This window comes from Simochromis diagramma, unplaced genomic scaffold, assembly GCF_900408965.1.
Source record: "Simochromis diagramma unplaced genomic scaffold, fSimDia1.1 OVJJ01000773.1, whole genome shotgun sequence".
NCBI lineage: Eukaryota > Metazoa > Chordata > Actinopteri > Cichliformes > Cichlidae > Simochromis > Simochromis diagramma.
Genome location: NW_024386807.1, coordinates 635226 through 653661, shown reverse-complemented (window position 1 = coordinate 653661; position 18436 = coordinate 635226). Strand labels below are relative to the sequence as shown.

The 18436-nt window shown below is 45.3% G+C and overlaps 2 protein-coding genes across 9 annotated transcripts in view; both read left to right on the top strand.

Moving 5' to 3' along the window:
- LOC120730668 (arf-GAP with Rho-GAP domain, ANK repeat and PH domain-containing protein 1) overlaps nt 1-743 on the top strand; it is a 30500-nt gene extending 29757 nt beyond the window's left edge. For 2 of the 4 annotated variants that reach the window (XM_040027123.1, XM_040027124.1), the window contains exons 25-26: nt 133-274; nt 376-743. In XM_040027123.1, the coding sequence (XP_039883057.1) occupies nt 133-274; nt 376-420 (187 nt within the window). In that variant the 3' untranslated portion in view covers nt 421-743. The remainder of the gene's footprint in view (nt 1-132; nt 275-375) is intronic. The other 2 variants (XM_040027122.1, XM_040027121.1) reach the window with 1 other exon arrangement.
- Nucleotides 744-6104: 5361 nt separating this feature from the next.
- LOC120730667 overlaps nt 6105-18436 on the top strand; it is a 65962-nt gene continuing 53630 nt past the window's right edge. Inside the window, exons 1-6 of one of the 5 annotated variants that reach the window (XM_040027119.1) lie at nt 6105-6229; nt 11037-11115; nt 11197-11413; nt 12290-12564; nt 12941-13086; nt 13171-18414. In XM_040027119.1, coding sequence (XP_039883053.1) covers nt 13301-18414 — 5114 coding nt within the window. In that variant the 5' untranslated portion in view covers nt 6105-6229; nt 11037-11115; nt 11197-11413; ... (1 more) ...; nt 12941-13086; nt 13171-13300. Of the gene's footprint in view, nt 6230-6542; nt 6593-11036; nt 11116-11196; nt 11414-12289; nt 12565-12940; nt 13087-13170; nt 18415-18436 lie in introns of all 5 variants that reach the window. The other 4 variants (XM_040027118.1, XM_040027117.1, XR_005695170.1 and 1 more) reach the window with 4 other exon arrangements.

Genomic DNA, 18436 nt, shown 5'->3' with positions numbered 1-18436 from the left:
GAGTCACCTGAGTTTGAATCGAACGCTGATGGAACCTGTTAATATGATTTATTTAGTCTGATCATGAACACAGTGAATGAAACCAGCACACAGAACATCACCTGCTCACTGACTCCTCCCTCTCTCCCTCAGGGTTCAGGTGTTCTCTCAGGTGAACAAGATGTCGGCCCATAACCTGGCTGTGGTCCTGGTCCCGTCCCTGTTCCAGGCCATGAACCAGGACTTGATCACCCTCACTAGAGAGTTCATCATCCACCACACCCTGCTCTTCCTCGTAAGTTTGCTGCTTCCTGTTTCCTGTTTCTACGACGAGTTTGGGCTCAGCTGATCCAGCTAACCCAGAGAAAGCCTGACTGATGTGACGTTTGTGTGCAGACCCCAGACTCGGCTCAGAGGCAGGAGCAGACCACTGTCTTCTGATGAAGATCAGCCCGTTTCTTTTAGCTTACTGTGAATCTTTTGGGATGTTGAGGAAACTGTTGTTATTGAAATCACTGACCAATCACTGTCTACTTCCTGTTTCCTGTCAGTTGAACTACAGCTATCAGAGAGAATGATTACTGTTGGCTCCCCCTGCTGGCTGCTCTTTACGGTGGTTGTTAAATGAATGTTAATGTGAGGCTCTGCAGCTGAGCGGGGTGTACCACTGTGTAAGCTGAGCACTCACTTTATGAAATGTTATCTTTAAATCTGCAAATAATTCATGAACTGAATCTGAACATTTAATAAAATCTGCATTAAATTCTTGTTTTATTTTGTAATTAAATAATAATAGATCGACTTCATTGAATTTAAATAATTGACCATTCCCGTTCAAAGACCCTACATTATGACAGAGAACCCCCAACAAACAGACCCCCCCCATGAGCAAGCACTTGTGACAGTCGGAAGGAAAAACTCTTTAACAGGAAGAAACTTCCAGCGTCACCAGGCGACGGGTGAGGAGAGAGCCAGAAATGCGTAATAACTCATGACTACATGCAGAGAGGTGCACTATGACAATGAAATGAAAGCTTGGACCAGCAGGCGGGTTGTGTGCACACGAAGCGTCACACAATGAACCTTTGTGAACCATCTGGATGGAAAAGGCTTCATGAGGCTGACCATCACTAGCAGTGAATCCTGCTATGTGAGCATCAGCTCAGGGTAAACATACTCAGACCTGATTGGTCCACCTCTGATCAGCTGTAAAGGAAACTCCTGGATCAGGTCCCTACGCTGTTCAGTGTAAATGTCATCTGCAGGAAGAACGAAGCCCTGTGATGGTGAGAGGCACACAGTCTAACCACAGTGAAGCATGCAGCCTGGGTTTAATGTCAGGCTTTTATAGCTGCAAACTGATTCAGGGAGTGTTATGAAGATTTGATGCTTGTTAGAAACCAGCGTGACGATCCTGGAAACAGTGAAAGCAACGAGGACATGCAGTTTGTGAACAGTGTCATCGTGTAATATGAGGCCAGAAACCCGGGTCAACTGGAACTCGACTTTGTGTTTAGTGCATTTCTACCCCCCTCCCCTCCAGTAGCGCAGCACTGTAGGGTGGTCATGCACATCCTGTACACTAACACAGTGGTTCACAAAGTGGGGAGCGCGACCCCCAGTGGGGGTGCAGAGCCATTGAAAGGGAGGGCGGGGTAGGAATAAAAAAAAAAGCATGCTTGGACCCTGCGAGGATGATGGACAGCAGGGGCGTTTTTAACCCACAATCAAAGCACTCCAAAGATTTCTTACTTTTTTGACAGTGTTTGCTGTTTGTGTGACACACTACTAAAAATAAACTTGGTTGAGACGTGACATTTTAACAACAAAAGTATAGATACCCCCCCTCCAAAAAAATGGTTTGTTCCAGCTCGCCTGTCCCCTGCTCTGGCTCTGGCGCCCTTTCTGCCAGAGCGATGGTGGCTTAAAACAGGACATGTTGGCTGCATTTAACCTTCAGTTACTCTTTATACAGTTGGTAGGAGTCAGGCCGTGTTTCTTTCTAGCTGAAAACATTACACCAGGTAACCTGCAGTGTGGGAAACGTGTTTCCTGACGATGTTTGCTGCCCTACAATCCGTCCTGCTCTGTAGTAAAATCAGCAACATTTGATCGTCCTGTTGCTCCCATTAAATGTATACAGCCTGTTTAAAATCTAAAACTTAACATTGTCCGCAGCCTGCTGTTGTTACCACCGTCCTGTTTGAAATGAGAGAAACTGCTTATTTTGTCATATTTGCATGTGCCAAGGTACTAACTAGCTAGCTAACAGGATGCTCATTAACCTTATAACTCCTGTTGTGTGTGTGTGTGTGTGTGTGTGTACAGAGACAGCCAAGTTCATAGTGGATATGAGGAAGTTTTTTCAAAAACAGGAGCCACATTCAGGTAAAAGTGTAAAATCAAATGATTTTTGATGATTTTTGATTTTACATATGTCGGCCCATTTCCAATGGGCCGACATATCCTCAGCATAAATATATATAATATAACGCCATAACCGCGTTAATGCGGCAAATCTCCGTTAGCGAGTTAACGTGGTTCGCTCCGTGCATGCGGCTAATGCATTGACGCCGTGCAGGCCCAGGTTATTTGGCCCGCTTCCATGTGTTCTACCAAAAACAGTGCTTTGTTGTGTATCTGACAGACGAAAGCTAAACCAGTTACACACCACTGAAGCTGCAGCATCTTTACAAACCAGTTCAGGTTCATCCGTTTCATTCAACGATCTGCTTTTTCTACCATGTGTGTATGAAAACAAAGGCACTGGCATGTGCGTTTTACCCATATTCTATCAACATATTTTACTTTCTTATCGTTGCCCAACATTATACCGGTATTACTGTGAATGGTATGATATGGCCCAGCCCTTAATAGGTTTTTTTCATATTAATGTCATTTTTTCATTTAATTGAATACAACCTATTTGTGTATGATTGTCAGTCCAAAGAGGGAGAGAGGAAAGAGGGAACGTGAGGAGAAAGTACAAGGTCAGGAAGAACCAGGGAAGAAAACAGACGGGGAACAGTGACAGGCACAACACAAACTGTTAAACCAACAAAATACAGTGGATGCAAAAGTATTCGGCCCCCTTGAACTTTCCCACATTTTGTCACATTACAGCCACAAACATGAATCAATGTTATTGGACTTCCACGTGAAAGACCAACACAAAGTGGTGCACACGTGAGAAGTGGAACGAAAATCAGACATGATTCCAAACATTTTTTACAAATAAATAACTGCAAAGTGGGGTGTGCGTAATTATTCAGCCCCCTTTGGTATGAGTGCAGTCAGTTGCACATAGACGTTGCCTGATGAGTGCTAATGACTAAACAGAGTGCACCTGTGTGTAATCTAATGTCAGTACAGATACAGCTGCTCTGTGACGGCCTGAGAGGTTGTCTAAGAGAATATTGGGAGCAACAACACCATGAAGTCCAAAGAACACACCAGACAGGTCAGGGATAAAGTTATTGAGACATTTAAAGCAGGCTTAGGCTACAAAAAGATTTCCCAAGCCTTGAACATCCCACGGAGCACTGTTCAAGCCATCATTCAGAAATGGAAGGAGTATGGCACAACTGTAAACCTACCAAGACAAGGCCGTCCACCTAAACTCAGGCCGAACAAGGAGCTGATCAGAAATGCAGCCAAGAGGCCCATGGTGACTCTGGACGAGCTGCAGAGATCTACAGCTCAGGTGGGGGAATCTGTCCACAGGACAACTATTAGTCGTGCACTGCACAAAGTTGGCCTTTATGGAAGAGTGGCAAGAAGAAAGCCATTGTTAACAGAAAACCATAAGAAGTCCCGTTTGCAGTTTGCCACAAGCCATGTGGGGACACAGCAAACATGTGGAAGAAGCTGCTCTGGTCAGATGAGACCAAAATGCAAACACTATGTGTGAAAACTAACCCTGCACATCACTCTGAACACACCATCCCCACTGTCAAATATGGTGGTGGCAGCATCATGCTCTGGGGGTGCTTCTCTTCAGCAGGGACAGGGAAGCTGGTCAGAGTTGATGGGAAGATGGATGGAGCCAAATACAGGGCAGTCTTGGAAGAAAATCTCTTGGAGTCTGCAAAAGACTTAAGACTGGGGCGGAGGTTCACCTTCCAGCAGGACAACGGCCCTAAACATAAAGCCAGGGCAACAATGGGATGGTTTAAAACAAAACATATCCATGTGTTAGAACGGCCCAGTCAAAGTCCAGATCTAAATCCAATCAAGAATCAACATCAACATGACACCACGGCGCCAGCTGCACGGGCCCAAGACTGGAGCTGAACAAAACTCCCTGATAACGACTGTGTGATGACTATTCTTCCCATCCCATGGAAGGACACCTGGGTTGGCTGGTAGATTGTTTACTTGGCCCGATAGGGGGAAGGACACTGTCTCAGCTGAACTATGGACACGCACACACATACACTTACACTGATAAGCACTCACACATCCCCCCTCCCTTTCCAACGCCTTTGATGCTTGTTGCCTCCTGGGAACACGAGGCGGGTCTGGGCCCGCGCTGGAGAGTCGGCGCAGTGGCAGGATGGCTGCTGTGTTGCCTGGGATTACTCCTCATACCCAACCCTGTTGCTGGTCACGTGCTCTATAATGTTGTGCTGTGGACGTTTATGTGCTTCCTGTGCAGAGGAGTTTTTTTGTTTCCTGTTCTCATGCTGTCCTCCTGTAGCCCAGCATGAGCAGAGGTCTCTTTTTTTCCTCTTGTACTTTCCCATTGTAGTGTATATTTCAGTGTTTTTCTGTAATGCAACCGTTCTCCGACTTGTATCCCCATGTGATGTCTGTGTGTGTAAGGTCGGGGGGCGGGTTCATTCCACTGCATGTGGCGAATAAAATAAAATTTGAACTTGAGAATCTGTGGCAAGATCTGAAAACTGCTGTACACTAACGCTGTCCATCTAATCTGACTGAGCTGGAGCTGTTTTGCAAAGAAGAATGGGCAAAGATTTCAGTCTGTAGATGTGCAAAGCTGGTAGAGACAGACCCTAAAAGTCTGGCAGCTGGAACTGCAGCAAAAGCTGGTTCTACAAAGTGTTGACTCAGGGGCTGAATAATTACGCACACCCCACTTTGCAGTTATTTATTTGTAAAAAATGTTTGGAGTCATGTATGATTTTCGTTCCACTTCTCACGTGTGCACCACTTTGTGTTGGTCTTTCACGTGGAAGTCCAATAAAACTGATTCATGTTTGTGGCTGTAATGTGACAAAATGTGGGAAAGTTCAAGGGGGCCGAATACTTTTGCAAGCTGCTGCATGTTTGTCAGATGTGGACAAATTTCTGACCAATTTCTCCAAAGGGATGTTTGTCTGAGGTGGTGATTGACATGTTTAACTGACTGAAAAGCTGGAAATAATTAAAGGTATAATCACATTTATATGACAGTGATATAGTATTTACATTAGCTCATATATATGTTCATTTGCCATGTCTCAACACAAATAGTAGTTTAGCCAGAGCAGCATTTCCCATTTTCCAAATACTCCACCAACCTCACCTGGACCCACACCACCATCACCCTGGTAAAGAAGGCCAGCAGCAGCTGCACCTCCTCCGTGTCCTGAGGAAGAAGAACCTGGACCAGGAGCTGCTGCTGACCTTCTCCCCTCCTCAGTGGAGAGCGTGCTCCTCCTGCCTGGTGTTTAAACTCAGGGTCCACGACTGAGCAGGAACGCTGGGCAGAGGGCTGTGTCAGGTAAACCAGGGCCATTACAGTATATATAAACCCGTGTTATCTGAGTGACGTTGACCCTGTGAACTGTATGCAGTGTGTCTGACTAATGTATGCAGGTTACATAATGTCAGCTGTATCACAGGCCTTCAGACCGCAGCGCCAGTCCCCACGAGTCTTGCTCTTTGTCTTCTGTCAGAGACAGTTTAGCTGCAGGACTCATGTCTGAGGAGCAGGTTTCATGTTCAGATAAGGGTTAATCACCATGTCCTCAGAGTTGATAACAGAGCTGGGTGGAGCTGTTTATTTCCCCCACAGTTTATCCATAGCTCATGAGCCCAGTATAGCCTTGGCTCAGTTTCCTGTAAATCACGTGGGAATAATGTGAGTTAACACAACGGACTGGAGGCACTCCCCCGGCCCTCCCCCTGTCCTCCCCCTGCCCTCTGCAGCCTGCTGTACATGAGCACCGGCGGAAGAACTCGGCACATGAAGAAGATTTGACTCTCTGCAAGGATTGCAGTCTTTGAGCTCAGGGTTGAGATTCCTGTAAGTAAAACTTTATCACATTGATTTTTAGTCTCCTGCGCAGTTCACTGATTTTAGCTTTTCTAATAATTTGGAAAATGACTCCAATCATTTTTATCTTTCTTGTGAATGCTAACATCTACATGGTCATATCTGCTGCAGCTTTGATGTTTCCCAAGTCAGTGCTTATGAATCTCTGTCAGTCTACTCTTTCAATTTCAGTCCATTAAAGTTCATATTCTACTGATCAGTCATTTTTGATCGCGGGCCACGTTAAAGTTTTATTTTTATATTAGTTAAAAGTTGCTGTCATGTTTTTACATGTCTTATGCAGCGCTACCTTCAGGTTTCGTAAGCGGTCCTGACCTGAGGCTGAACTCTCAGGTAAGAACAGCTGTAGCTGCATCCATATGTTAAACAGGAAGTTGAGGTTGTTGTTGGTATTTAATGTTGAGTTGTTGCACGCTATCCGAGAATGAGACTCCCACAGAAGTCAGATAGTTCCTCTTCTATACAGAAAACTGTTAAATAAAGAAAAGCTGATTAAAAGATGTAAAAAAGCACAAAAAATATTTTTAATCAATAAATAATCAGAATGAAATGAATCACTGCTTTCTGGACGGTAATTAAAGTTGCTATTTTGCGGTGGTTGGTTTGAGTGGCTGTAGATGACGTGAACATAAGATGTTTATAGTTGGTCTCCAGGGGAACAGGTTTACTGGGCGGATTCTGACAGATAAACAGGAAGCGAGCTGGTTGGCTGACTTGAGGAAACTGTGACACGTCCACACTGATCGTTTTACTGTAGCTGAAACGGTCTGGATGCTTCTGACTCCCAGTTTTTACTTGATTTGGAAAACTGAAGGATCATTTGGACCCGGAAATGGATAATGATGTCATAAATAACAGGCAAACAAGGACCTATCTAATATATGTGGCATTACACCTGTATGAGTTGTGTGCACTGTATATATATATGTGTATGTGTGTGTGTGTGTATGTATGTATGTATGTATGTGTGTGTGTGTGTGTGTGTGTGTGTGTGTGTGTGTATATGTGTATGTATGTATATGTGTATGTATGTATGTATGTATGTGTATATATATGCTCTTCTCTGAGCCCTTGGTATTTCTCCAGCTTCTCGTGTTCCTTCTTCCTGATATTGCTGTCATTGGGAACCGCTACATCGATCACTACGGCCGTCTTCTTCCGTTTGTCTACCACCAGTATGTCCAGTTGGTTAGCCACCACCATTTTGTCCGTCTGTATCTGGAAGTCCCACAGGATCTTAGCTCGGTCATTCTCCACCACCCTTGGGGGCATCTCCCATTTTGACCTCGGGACTTCCAGGTTATACTCGGCACAGATGTTCCTGTACACTATGCCGGCCACTTGGTTATTGCGTTCCATGTATGCCTTGCCTGCTAGCATCTTGCACCCTGCTGTTATGTGCTGGATTGTCTCTGGGGCATCTTTACACAGCCTGCACCTGGGGTCTTGCCTGGTGTGATAGACCCCAGCCTCTATGGATCTTGTACTCAGAGCTTGTTCTTGTGCTGCCATGATTAGTGCCTCTGTGCTGTCTTTCAGTCCAGCTTTGTCCAGCCACTGGTAGGATTTCTGGATATCAGCCACCTCCTCTATCTGCCGGTGGTACATACCGTGCAGGGGCCTGTCCTTCCATTATGGTTCCTCGTCTCCCTCCTCTTCCTTGGGTTTCTGCTGCCTGAGGTATTCACTGAGCACTCGGTCAGTTGGGGCCATCTTCCCAATGTATTCTTGGATGTTCGTTGTCTCATCCTGGACTGTGGTGCTGACACTCACCAGTCCCCGGCCCCCTTCCTTCCGCTTAGCGTACAGCCTCAGGGTGCTGGACTTGGGGTGAAACCCTCCATGCATGGTAAGGAGCTTTCTTGTCTTGATGTCAGTGGCTTCTATCTCCTCCTTTGGCCAGCCTATTACCCCAGCAGGGTACCTGATCACGGGCAGGGCGTAGGTGTTGATGGCCCCGATCTTGTTCTTACCATTCAGCTGACTCCTCAGGACTTGCCTGACCCTCTGCAGGTACTTGGTGGTTGCAGCCTTTCTAGCGGCGTCTTCATGGTTCCCATTTGCCTGCGGGATCCCCAGGTACTTGTAACTGTTCTCTATGTCTGCAATGTTGCCTTCTGGTAGTTCAATCCCCTCAGTTCTGACTACCTTCCCTCTCTTTGTTACCATCCGACTACACTTCTCCAGTCCGAACGACATTCCAATGTCATTGCTGTATAGCCTGGTAGTGTGGATCAGTGAATCGATGTCTCGTTCACTCTTGGCATACAGCTTGATGTCATCCATGTACAGGAGGTGGCTGACAACTGCTCCATTCCGTAGTCGGTATCCGTAGCCAGTCTTGTTAATGATCTCACTGAGGGGGTTCAGGCCTATGCAAAACAGCAGTGGGGACAGAGCATCTCCTTGGTAGATCCTGCACTTGATGGTGACTTGTGCTATGGGCTTGGAGTTGGCCTCTAGTGTTGTACGCCACATCCCCATTGAGTTCCTGATGAAGGCTCTTAGGGTCCCATTGATCTTGTACAATTCTAGGCATTCCAGGATCCAGCTGTGGGGCAGAAATATTAGTTCATTCTCTCTTTTTAAGTCCACCCTCAAAACTCATCTGTTTAAAATTGCCTATTCTTAAATTTCTGTATGTTTTAACTTTTATCTTCTATTTTTATCATTGTGTATATTTCCAGTTTTTATCTGTTGTACAGTGTCCTTGGGTGCTTTGAAAGGCGCTATTTAAATAAAATGTATTATTATTATTATTATCATTATTATTGAGTCATAGGCCTTCTTGTAATCAATCCAGGCAGTGCACAGGTTGGTCAGTCTGGTCTTGCAGTCTCAGCTGACTGTTCTGTCTACCAGTAGCTGGTGTTTTGCGCCTCTGGTATTCTTGCCAATTCCTTTCTGTGTCCCACTCATGTATTGACCCATGTGCCTGTTCATCTTAGCCGATATGATGCCTGACAGGAGCTTCCATGTAGTACTGAGGCAGGTTATTGGTCGGTAGTTGGAGGGGACCGGTCCCTTCTTGGGGTCCTTGGGGATCAGGACCGTCCGACCTTCGGTTAGCCATTCCGGGTGTCTCTCGTTAACTAGCAGCTGGTTCATTTGTGCTGCCAGATGCTCGTGGAGTGCAGTCAGCTTCTTTAGCCAGTAGGCGTGAACCATGTCGGGCCCTGGTGCTGTCCAACTCTTCATACTGGAGACCCTTTCTTGGATATCTGCCACTGTGATGTCTGTGAAGGTTCTCAGTCATCCAGGTCATCGTAGTCAAAGGAGTTTCCAAAGAAAAGCGTCTGGACTTCTTTAAGTTACTTGAAGACGTTTCACCTCTCATCCGAGAAGCTTCTTCAGTTCTAAGTTCAAATGGTGGAGAGTCCCAGATATAAACCTAGTGGGAGTAACCCCCCACAGAGGGACAAAAGGACCCCTGATGATCCTCTAATCGCCTGAGCCAAGGTGTGAAACTGGGTGTGGGCTCCAATCAGCCTGATCGTACTTGGGGCTTTGTACCCAATCTCGTGTGGGGGTGATGATATCTCCCCCCTGACCTGGTGTCCTGGCTCCCCCTTGCCGTAGCACATGTGTTGTACCTCGTCAGTCTCTAGCTGTGAGAGCAGTCCCTTCTTTCGAATGTTGGAACACTGAGCTACTAGTTGTTTCGCCGTCAATGTGGATGTTGGGTATCAAAGCATCCATAGGGTATTGAAGCATCCATAGGTCCCTCATCGTATTCATGTAGCCCCTTCCGCCGGGGTTACTGGCGTAGTAGCATTCCAACAACGCCCTGTTTTCATCTCTTGCCCACCGATGCCTTCTTGTTTCAGTTGCCCACTTCTCGTCAGGGTGCCCTGGTTCCTCAACACCTGACACGGACCTTGTTGATCCGGGTGACATCCGAGCTGGCATGCCTTCATATTTCTCTGTCTCACTCATGTCTGCGGTAGGCCTGCTTAGTATGTGGGGACCTTACTGGATACAGACGTCCCAGTCGGGAATCCCGCTCCAAAGGCGTGTAGTCTTTCAAATTTCGCATGGTTGGATCTTAACAAGGTTCCAAGTAGAGCTTCAAAATGCAACAAGAAGAAGTGGGAGAGAGACAAAATATTTTTTGAGTATGCAATTTGTTGAAACAGGCTGTTTTACAGCAAATCAAACGTTTAGGACCACGTGCCTTTAAAAGGCCAAATCTGTGCAAAAATGTGGATTCATTGTCCTTTTCTGTCAGGTAGTCACACTGTCATGACTTTCAGATGGCAAAGGCAAAAAAAACCTTTGTCTTTGAACTTGGTTGGGTTGTTAAACTGCATAAGCAGGGTCTCTCACAGCATGCCATCGCTGCTGAGGTGGATGCAGTAAGACAGTCATTTGGAGTTTCTTAAATGGTTATGGAACAAAAACGTATATACATATACGCACACACACGTGTCCAGATGAACAGAATCAAGCTTTTGGGATTTACTTACCTGGATGACCAACACAATCTCACTGCATATTAAAGATCCAAGTATCCATTTAAGGCCCACAACTGCAGTCACACAACTGTAAGTGTCTGCATTCAGAACGAATGCCGTGTATTCTGTAAAAGTACAGCCCTGATAGTAACTGTCAGTCTGCCAGTACTGTTGAGTTGTTCCAAACATCCACACTCTGGACACAAACCTGATTAGAGACATTCATGTGGTCACAGCTTTTCTCTCAGCACCCAGTCATCTCCACAATGTTAGTAAAGCTTCTTCTGACCTTCTCTAAATTCTCTCTTTCATTTGTCTTATAGAGCTTGAACCATGTGGAGCTTCTATACAATACATAATGAGACCCCCTACACATTTCGCTACTGTAGCAAGGGGAGAGAGGTAAGTCTACAAATCCAAATGATAAGTTTCACCCTTGTCTGTGGTCATTCATCCTAGTCCCTCCCCCTCTCTTTCCTTCAGGGTGTGCGTACAGTGCGTGGCAACAGCACAGGAGAGTACCTGCATGCATTACCACCATTTTGGGGCCTTTCCTTTAGATACGGAGATCATTCAGGAAGTGACCTCACTGGTGCAGGTGGTGGCGCTTCGTACACCATAAGAGAGAGTAAAGACCACAAAGAATTTGAACTGGTCCACAACATGTTAGGTAGTGTTGTTGACTGTTGTCCTAACTTTGGTAAGTATCAGTCAGTGGGTGTGTACTGCTTAATAAGACCAGAGTTCACACATCGGAAAGAAATCAGAAAGTTAACAAAAGCCTAGAGTGACTGACTACGTCACTCTGGATGCTGTAGCTGCTGTGAACAACAGAGCCTCAAATCAGAAGTGCCTGACTCCGTGGTATAATTCTCAAAAACTTACCTTAAAGCAGACGACTCGTAAGCTGGAGAGCAAACGGCGTGTCACAAATTTAGAAGATCATCATTTAGCCTGGAGAAATAGTTTGCTGCTACGTTTCCTCTTCACAGTCACCCACCCGCCTGATTTCCCTGCTGCTCAGGAGGACCTGGTGTGGGACTAATCAGGCTAAGCTACGTTGGTCCACACCTGCTCCTGGCCAGTTTTAGGCTTACTTTCAGTGGTTTGTCCTCCAAACCTATGAACAAGCTATATTTATTACTACTTTATACTTTATATTTATTATTATTTATAAGTACTAACCCCCCAAAATAGGCCACGCAATAACTAAACACTTGACACACTGAGCAGGAAAGTGTCATGAAGAAAGCACAGAAACACAGGCCACACTGCTAATGACACAATGAGTGAACACTGAATAAAATTTGCAGCTGATTGAAGAGGAAGTGTGCCCTGATAAAACATACATAGGTTACAGGATGAAATAAGTTGCTAAGTAAGAGTTTGAAATGAACTGGGCTGCACAGATGTCGCTGCACAAGCCACCAGTGTGTACCAGGAACAGGAAGTGACACAGTATTCCAGTGAGAGCCAATACCAAGCTCTTTGCAGTGTAACAGGGTTTCATGTCAGAAGCTTTTAACAAATTAAAAGCAAAATAAATTTCTCTAAGCATGCATTCATTCCTCTACAGGCAGAATTGATGAAGAGAAACAAGAACATGAGAAATGCCAACAAGAGGAACGACGCAGGAAAGAAGAAGAAGAGAAAAGGCGTCAGGCAGAGCTTGAGCGACAGAGAAAGATCCAAGAGCAGATGGAGAATGAAACATTAAGAAAAAAGCTCTCTGAAGCACACAACAGGCTTCAGGAGGAGGAAAACCTCAAAACCTGGGAGCACCGTCAGCAGCACTCTCACGTTCTACACCAGCTCTTGGAAGATGAAGCACATCACATAGAGAGAGATGAGGTAGGGTCCGGCCTCAGGTAATAACAGCTACGGGCATCTGGGAAAGGATAGCAAGGAGGCTCTGGGTCCTTTTAAATGTCTAACATTTAAGTCATCGTAACCCTAACTATGTCCCAGCCCTATACTCTGGAAGATAACAAATTTCTCTTTTTTGAAAAAAAACCAAACAATAATGGATTGGATTTACATAGCGCTTTTTCAAGGCACCCAAAGCGCTTTACAATCCCACTATTCATTCACTGTCACATTCACACACTGGTGGAGGCAAGCTATGGTTGTAGCCACAGCTGCCCTGGGGCAGACTGTAAACAGTTCAGATCAGTATAATATTATATTAGTATAACATTAATAATTAGCATAATATTTTGTTATATAGGTCTCCTTTTAACCAGGCAAATTAAAAAATCAATTGCTACTCCTGAAGGTCCTCATAGCAGAACATCATCACAGTTCTGAACAGATGTTTGTTGTCCTTACTGCCAGATACCCAAAACATCCATAATAATTCAACATTATGGTCAGGTGAGGATGACATCATCTGACCCTGCATACAGTTTCCTGCTACTGACACTGTTACGCTCGTGTCTTTGTTCCTCTTTAATACAGGTCGCTGATGTTAATGAGAAGTTTGAAAAACTTCTATCAAAGTATGACATCAGAGAGGATGAACATTTACAGATCCAGCTGGAAGACAGGATGAAGACTCTCCAAAATAAGCTGACATTACAATATTTTAATGAGCACCCCCACTTCGTTACTGTGGGCTTTGGATCAGACTACTGGATACGTGCTGCTGTCTTTGACTGAGAGGTTCAACATCCTGGAGGCAGTGCTGAAGGTGACCTTAGAGGGTGACCCTGATTTTGAAGATCTCCTCCAAAATGGACAAGACAAGAAGACAGAGTTCCTCCTCAGTTTGCAGGAACAGCTACATGCTGACAATCCAACACTGGCCCAACAGGTGTTAGCAAATGTTCTGGATCTGTCCTCAAAGCTACCCCGATCAGGTAAGGAGATTGTCAGTCAAATAGTCTTCAACAACCTCTGGGCACCAAAAGACATCAAGCTTTTCCTTGGAAAGACCTTAAGCATGGATCAGAAAACAGTCACAAAAATCCTCCACAAAGCGTGCACATACAGGCTGAGCTGTGACGACGCTCTCTCTGCCCTGAATGAAGACGATCCTGCAGAGTACATCCAACATTGTGTGGACAAAGCTGAGCGAGACAAAGATGCTTGCACACTTTTGGCTGAAATGGAAAACAAAAACTTTCCAGAGTGTGTCCTGCGAGAAGTCCTGACAGATATTGAAGAAGAGCTACCCAAATATGGAAGTGTGCCCATCAACAGGGAGATGATTGAAGACTGTAAAAAGATAATAACTGCTCTCGATTTTAACAATCCTAAGATTGATGCTCTGAAGAAAGTCCTGATCATCGTATCCAGAGCTGTAAAGGATTGCACCGCCTTTACCACTCAAAGCGGTGAACATGTTCAGGGCTACTTCCCAAGACCCAGTCAGCTAGCATCACTGCTGCTGCTCCTGCTGCCACAGTCTGGGGATAAGAAAGGTTGTCTGTTGGAAATTAGCACTGGAGAGGGCAAAACTTGTATTTTAGCCATGTTTGCTACAATACAGGCCACCCGAGGCATAAAGGTGGACATCGTGACAAGCTCTCCTTTGTTAGCAAGTCGTGATCAGGATAAGTGGAGAAAATTATATGATATGTTTGGTATTACATCATCCACGGTCCCTCCAACACAAATCGATAGCTGCTCTTTTAAAGATCATGACAAGCTGCTTGAGCATGCATATAGCCAGCAGGTCGTTTATGGCACTGTTGGTACATTTGCAGCAGATACGCTGAGGCAAGAGTTTGAGAAGAAGACTACCCGAGGTCCGAGGAGGTTTGAGTGTGTGGTAGTAGATGAGGTGGACTACATGACTTTGGACAGCGGTGTCCAGGTCACGTTCCTGTCACACCAAGCTGGCAGCCTAAGGCACATGGAGCAAGTCCTGGCAAGCATCTGGGCCATGATGTCATCCTGCAAGCCAATAGAAATGTTTGAAACGGGGGAGATCAGGTGGGGAACCAGGATCCAGCACTTCCACAAGGCTGTAATGCAAGCAGTGGTTGGCCCAGAATCAGAAGATGTTTCAGCTGCTGACATACTTATTCTTGGTGTCCAGCTGGGGTTTTATTCACAGGAGGATGTGGATGAATTAAATAAAGCAGATGGTCAGACACAAACAGAGACTGACAGCTTTAAGGATGCCAGGTGGAAAGCTACTGAGAAAATCATGGCCAACATTGGACCAGAAGAACAGTGTGAGCTACTGAGACAAGTTCAGACAAAAATAGAAAACGGTGTATCTGTAAATTGTTACTCACTAATGAACAACAAAGCCAAACTTTACAGGAAGGACAGCTCTCATGGAGACCCTGATGTCAGCCTGCTTCTCCTGGAGAATGGCTGTACCTGTGAAATCATGTCCGAGGACTCCCTCCTCCAAGGAGCTGTGGACAAATTAAAATCAACAATTAAATATTCTGATGAGTGTTCAGTGAAGTCATTGGATGAGTGTAAGGGATTTATTGTGATCCCCTCTTTTTTGAAAACATACATTGAGAATCAGTTACCAGTTTTTGCCGAGAACGCCTTAAAAGCCATCAGAATGACTCAGGGAAGAGAGTACATGATTGAGAAAGCACCGGAAGCTGACGCAGGTGGTTTCAGTGATGCTGACAGTCATCAGTATGATGCCATAATTCCTGTGGACTTTGAGGCCAGTGGGGTGTTGGAGAAAAACAAGCGATGGGGTGACGGCCTACAACAGTTTCTGGAGATGAAGCACCAGCTGGCCATTTCACAGCTGTCCAATGTAACAAATTACATGTCCAATGTCCATTTCTTTAAACGGTACCTCAATGGAAAAGGCATTTTTGGTGTTTCTGGGACATTAGGGGGGCAAGCTGAGAAAGTATTTCTAGAACGGCATTACCAAACAGCAAGCTATGTCATTCCAGCTCACCGCTGTAAAAAGCTTGTTGAGTTGCCAGCAGTTCAGGTGAGTGGAGGCAACATGCAGTGGATCCAGGTGATCTGTGAAACTGCACAGAGAGCTGCAGACAGAGGCCAAGTTGTTCTTATCATTTGTGAAGATGTTAAAACTGCAGATGAGCTGAAGACAAACATGCATGTTCCAGAAAGGCAAGCCAATGAGATCACCATGTACACAATCAGTGAGAAGCACAACATCGAGAAGCAGAACTTTAGCCCGGGAAACATTATCATTGCTACAAACCTCGGCGGCCGAGGGACAGACATACACGTTCAGCAGGACGTAAACGAGAGTGGAGGCCTCTTTGTGCTCCTCACATACTTTCCTAGAAGTCACCGTGTGGAGCGAGAGGTCTTTGGACGCACCGCCCGAAAAGGAAACCCAGGGATGGTCCAGATGGTTCTCAACCAGGGCCATCTTGCACCAGCCTACCAAGGCCATTCCATCGAAACCATGAGACAGCTCAGAGAGGAGTATGAGCTCAGACATTTAGACAGCATGGAGAAACATGAACTCTGTGAAATTGACATGAAGGAAACTCTGTTCTCCAGTTTCTGTCAGTTTCTCTGTAACTTTGACAAGAATTACACGGTAGAAGAAAGGAGTGACCTGTCCAAGATGAAGCTGAAGGATGTTCCTGAATATTTTAAGATCCATCAGAACAAGTTTGACTATCAGACTGCACTGGATGCTTTGAAAGAATCGTGGGCTTTGTGGCTCATCCTTCATGAAGAGCACATCAGCAGACATGACGATATCAGCCAGCTGAGAGAAGACCTCACCAAACACTTGAAGAAGACTGGTGACTTCCTCCTGCAGGGGACGAGCGATAACTTCTATGATTACATCAAACAGGCAGCAAGCAGAACTGACCTGCACTGCATGAACAAAACCAAATGTGACTTTGGAGCAAAGACTTACTGGCAGAGAGCTGCAGAGTGCGATCATTTCTACAGTGCTGTGGCGCTTTATAATCAAGCTTACATCACACTCAACCTCAGAAAAGGAGACTACATAGCTGAGGCAAAGGAATTATTGGAGGAAGCACAGTCTGCAGTGGATGTCTATCTCTCAGGATCAACAAATACGATGATGTTTTGTAATCTTTCAGTGACGAGTGGCTTTGTTCCACACCACACAAACAGCAACCTCCAGATCCAAATGCAAGCCAGGATGAATATCTTCAAATCTTGGAAAAGATACATCGAAAGTGCCCTGACAACTCTGACACAGCTCGATGGCAGCAAAGCTGATGCAGAGGTAGAGGAGTCCAGTGTGTACCATCTTTCCAAAGATAAAGATTTAATCACCACCAATGAGCTGATGATGCTCTATGAGAATGGCCTTAGCACAGTCTTTGAGGTTAAAAAGAAGCCAGAGTTCTGCTATGATGCCCTTGCTTGTTTTGTTCTCGGCGCCCTTCAAGTTGCAGCAGGTGTCCTTGTTTGTGCTCTGTCATGTGGTGGTGCCAGTCAGTTTGGACTTGGACTGATCTGTGAGGGAGTATCTGACATGATTCAAGGGATCAAAGGAATGATACAAGGAGGCTTTGACTGGGCTGAATGGGCAATCTCCAAGGCCATCAGCATCGGGCTGTCTCTGATCTCTGGTGGATTCAGCCGACTAAAGAAAGCTGCAAGTGCAGTGCGTAGTGGCACAAAAGGTCTGATTGCAGGAGCAAAGACTAGTGCCTACACAGTAAAACAGTGTTTTCTGAAGGCAGGGAAGTATGCAGTTCAGGAACTGGGGAAGCAAGGATGCGTCAGTGCTCTGAGTTATACTGCTGAGAAGGCATTTAATGCTTTTTTCCAAAACGTTCTGAGGAAAGTCTTTGAGGAAAAGGTGCTTTCACTCATAAAAGCCAACCGTAACCTGGATGAAGTTCTCACAAGCTTCATTTGCTCAGGAATACCAAAGAATATCCTGGAGAATGGGTCCAGTGAATTCAGAATTCACAAAGAGTGTGAGGAAGAAATGCTTCAGTCAGTGGATCTGATAACAAGAGAAGTGATTCCTGACCTGATGATGAATTGTACCATGGCTCTTAAGGCTCTTGATGGACTTTCAGCGGTCTGTGGTGCTGTAACACAACACATAAAGAGCAAAAAAGGGTCCGATCGAATAGAAAGTATTCTAATGGGTTTGGAAGCAGCTAAATATGCCACAGCCTTTGTACAAATATGGAATTCAGTACCAACAGAGAAAGTCATTAACAACACCTTTGTTCCTAAGCTCTTGCAAAGCATGGAAAAACTACCTCAAGAAAGGAATGGCCAGGATGAAAGGCACAGTTTATCAGATGTAAAACGCTTTAAAGATAAACTCATCAACATGATTGCAGAAAGCGTTTCAAACTCTTATGTTGAGGCCTGTTCCAGGCATATGACCTCCATCATGAGCAAAATGTGGATAAGTCAAATAAACCATGCTGTTGGTGGTGCTGTTAGCAACATACTTGGCAGGGCTGACACCCAAAGTTTCTTTAACAGCCAGGAGTATAAGTACAACATGAAAAGGGTCCTCCAGCGTCCACGTGAGTCCCTGTCAGAGTCTGACAAGAAAGACTTGGAGCGCTACATTGAGGACATTTCTGATGTTAACCGCCCTGCTACGGCTTTGGACATCCACGTCCTCACCCAGAGTGATGCTCTGGAAGGCAAAGGAATCAAACTGGTTATGGTGGACAAAGATGGAAAGAAGCTTTCAGAAGACTATTATCCTGGGAAGGAGGACTCAGCAGGCGATATAGTCCTCCAACTGAAGAAGGAGCCAGAAAATCCAACACAGTGAGTGACGCATACATATTTG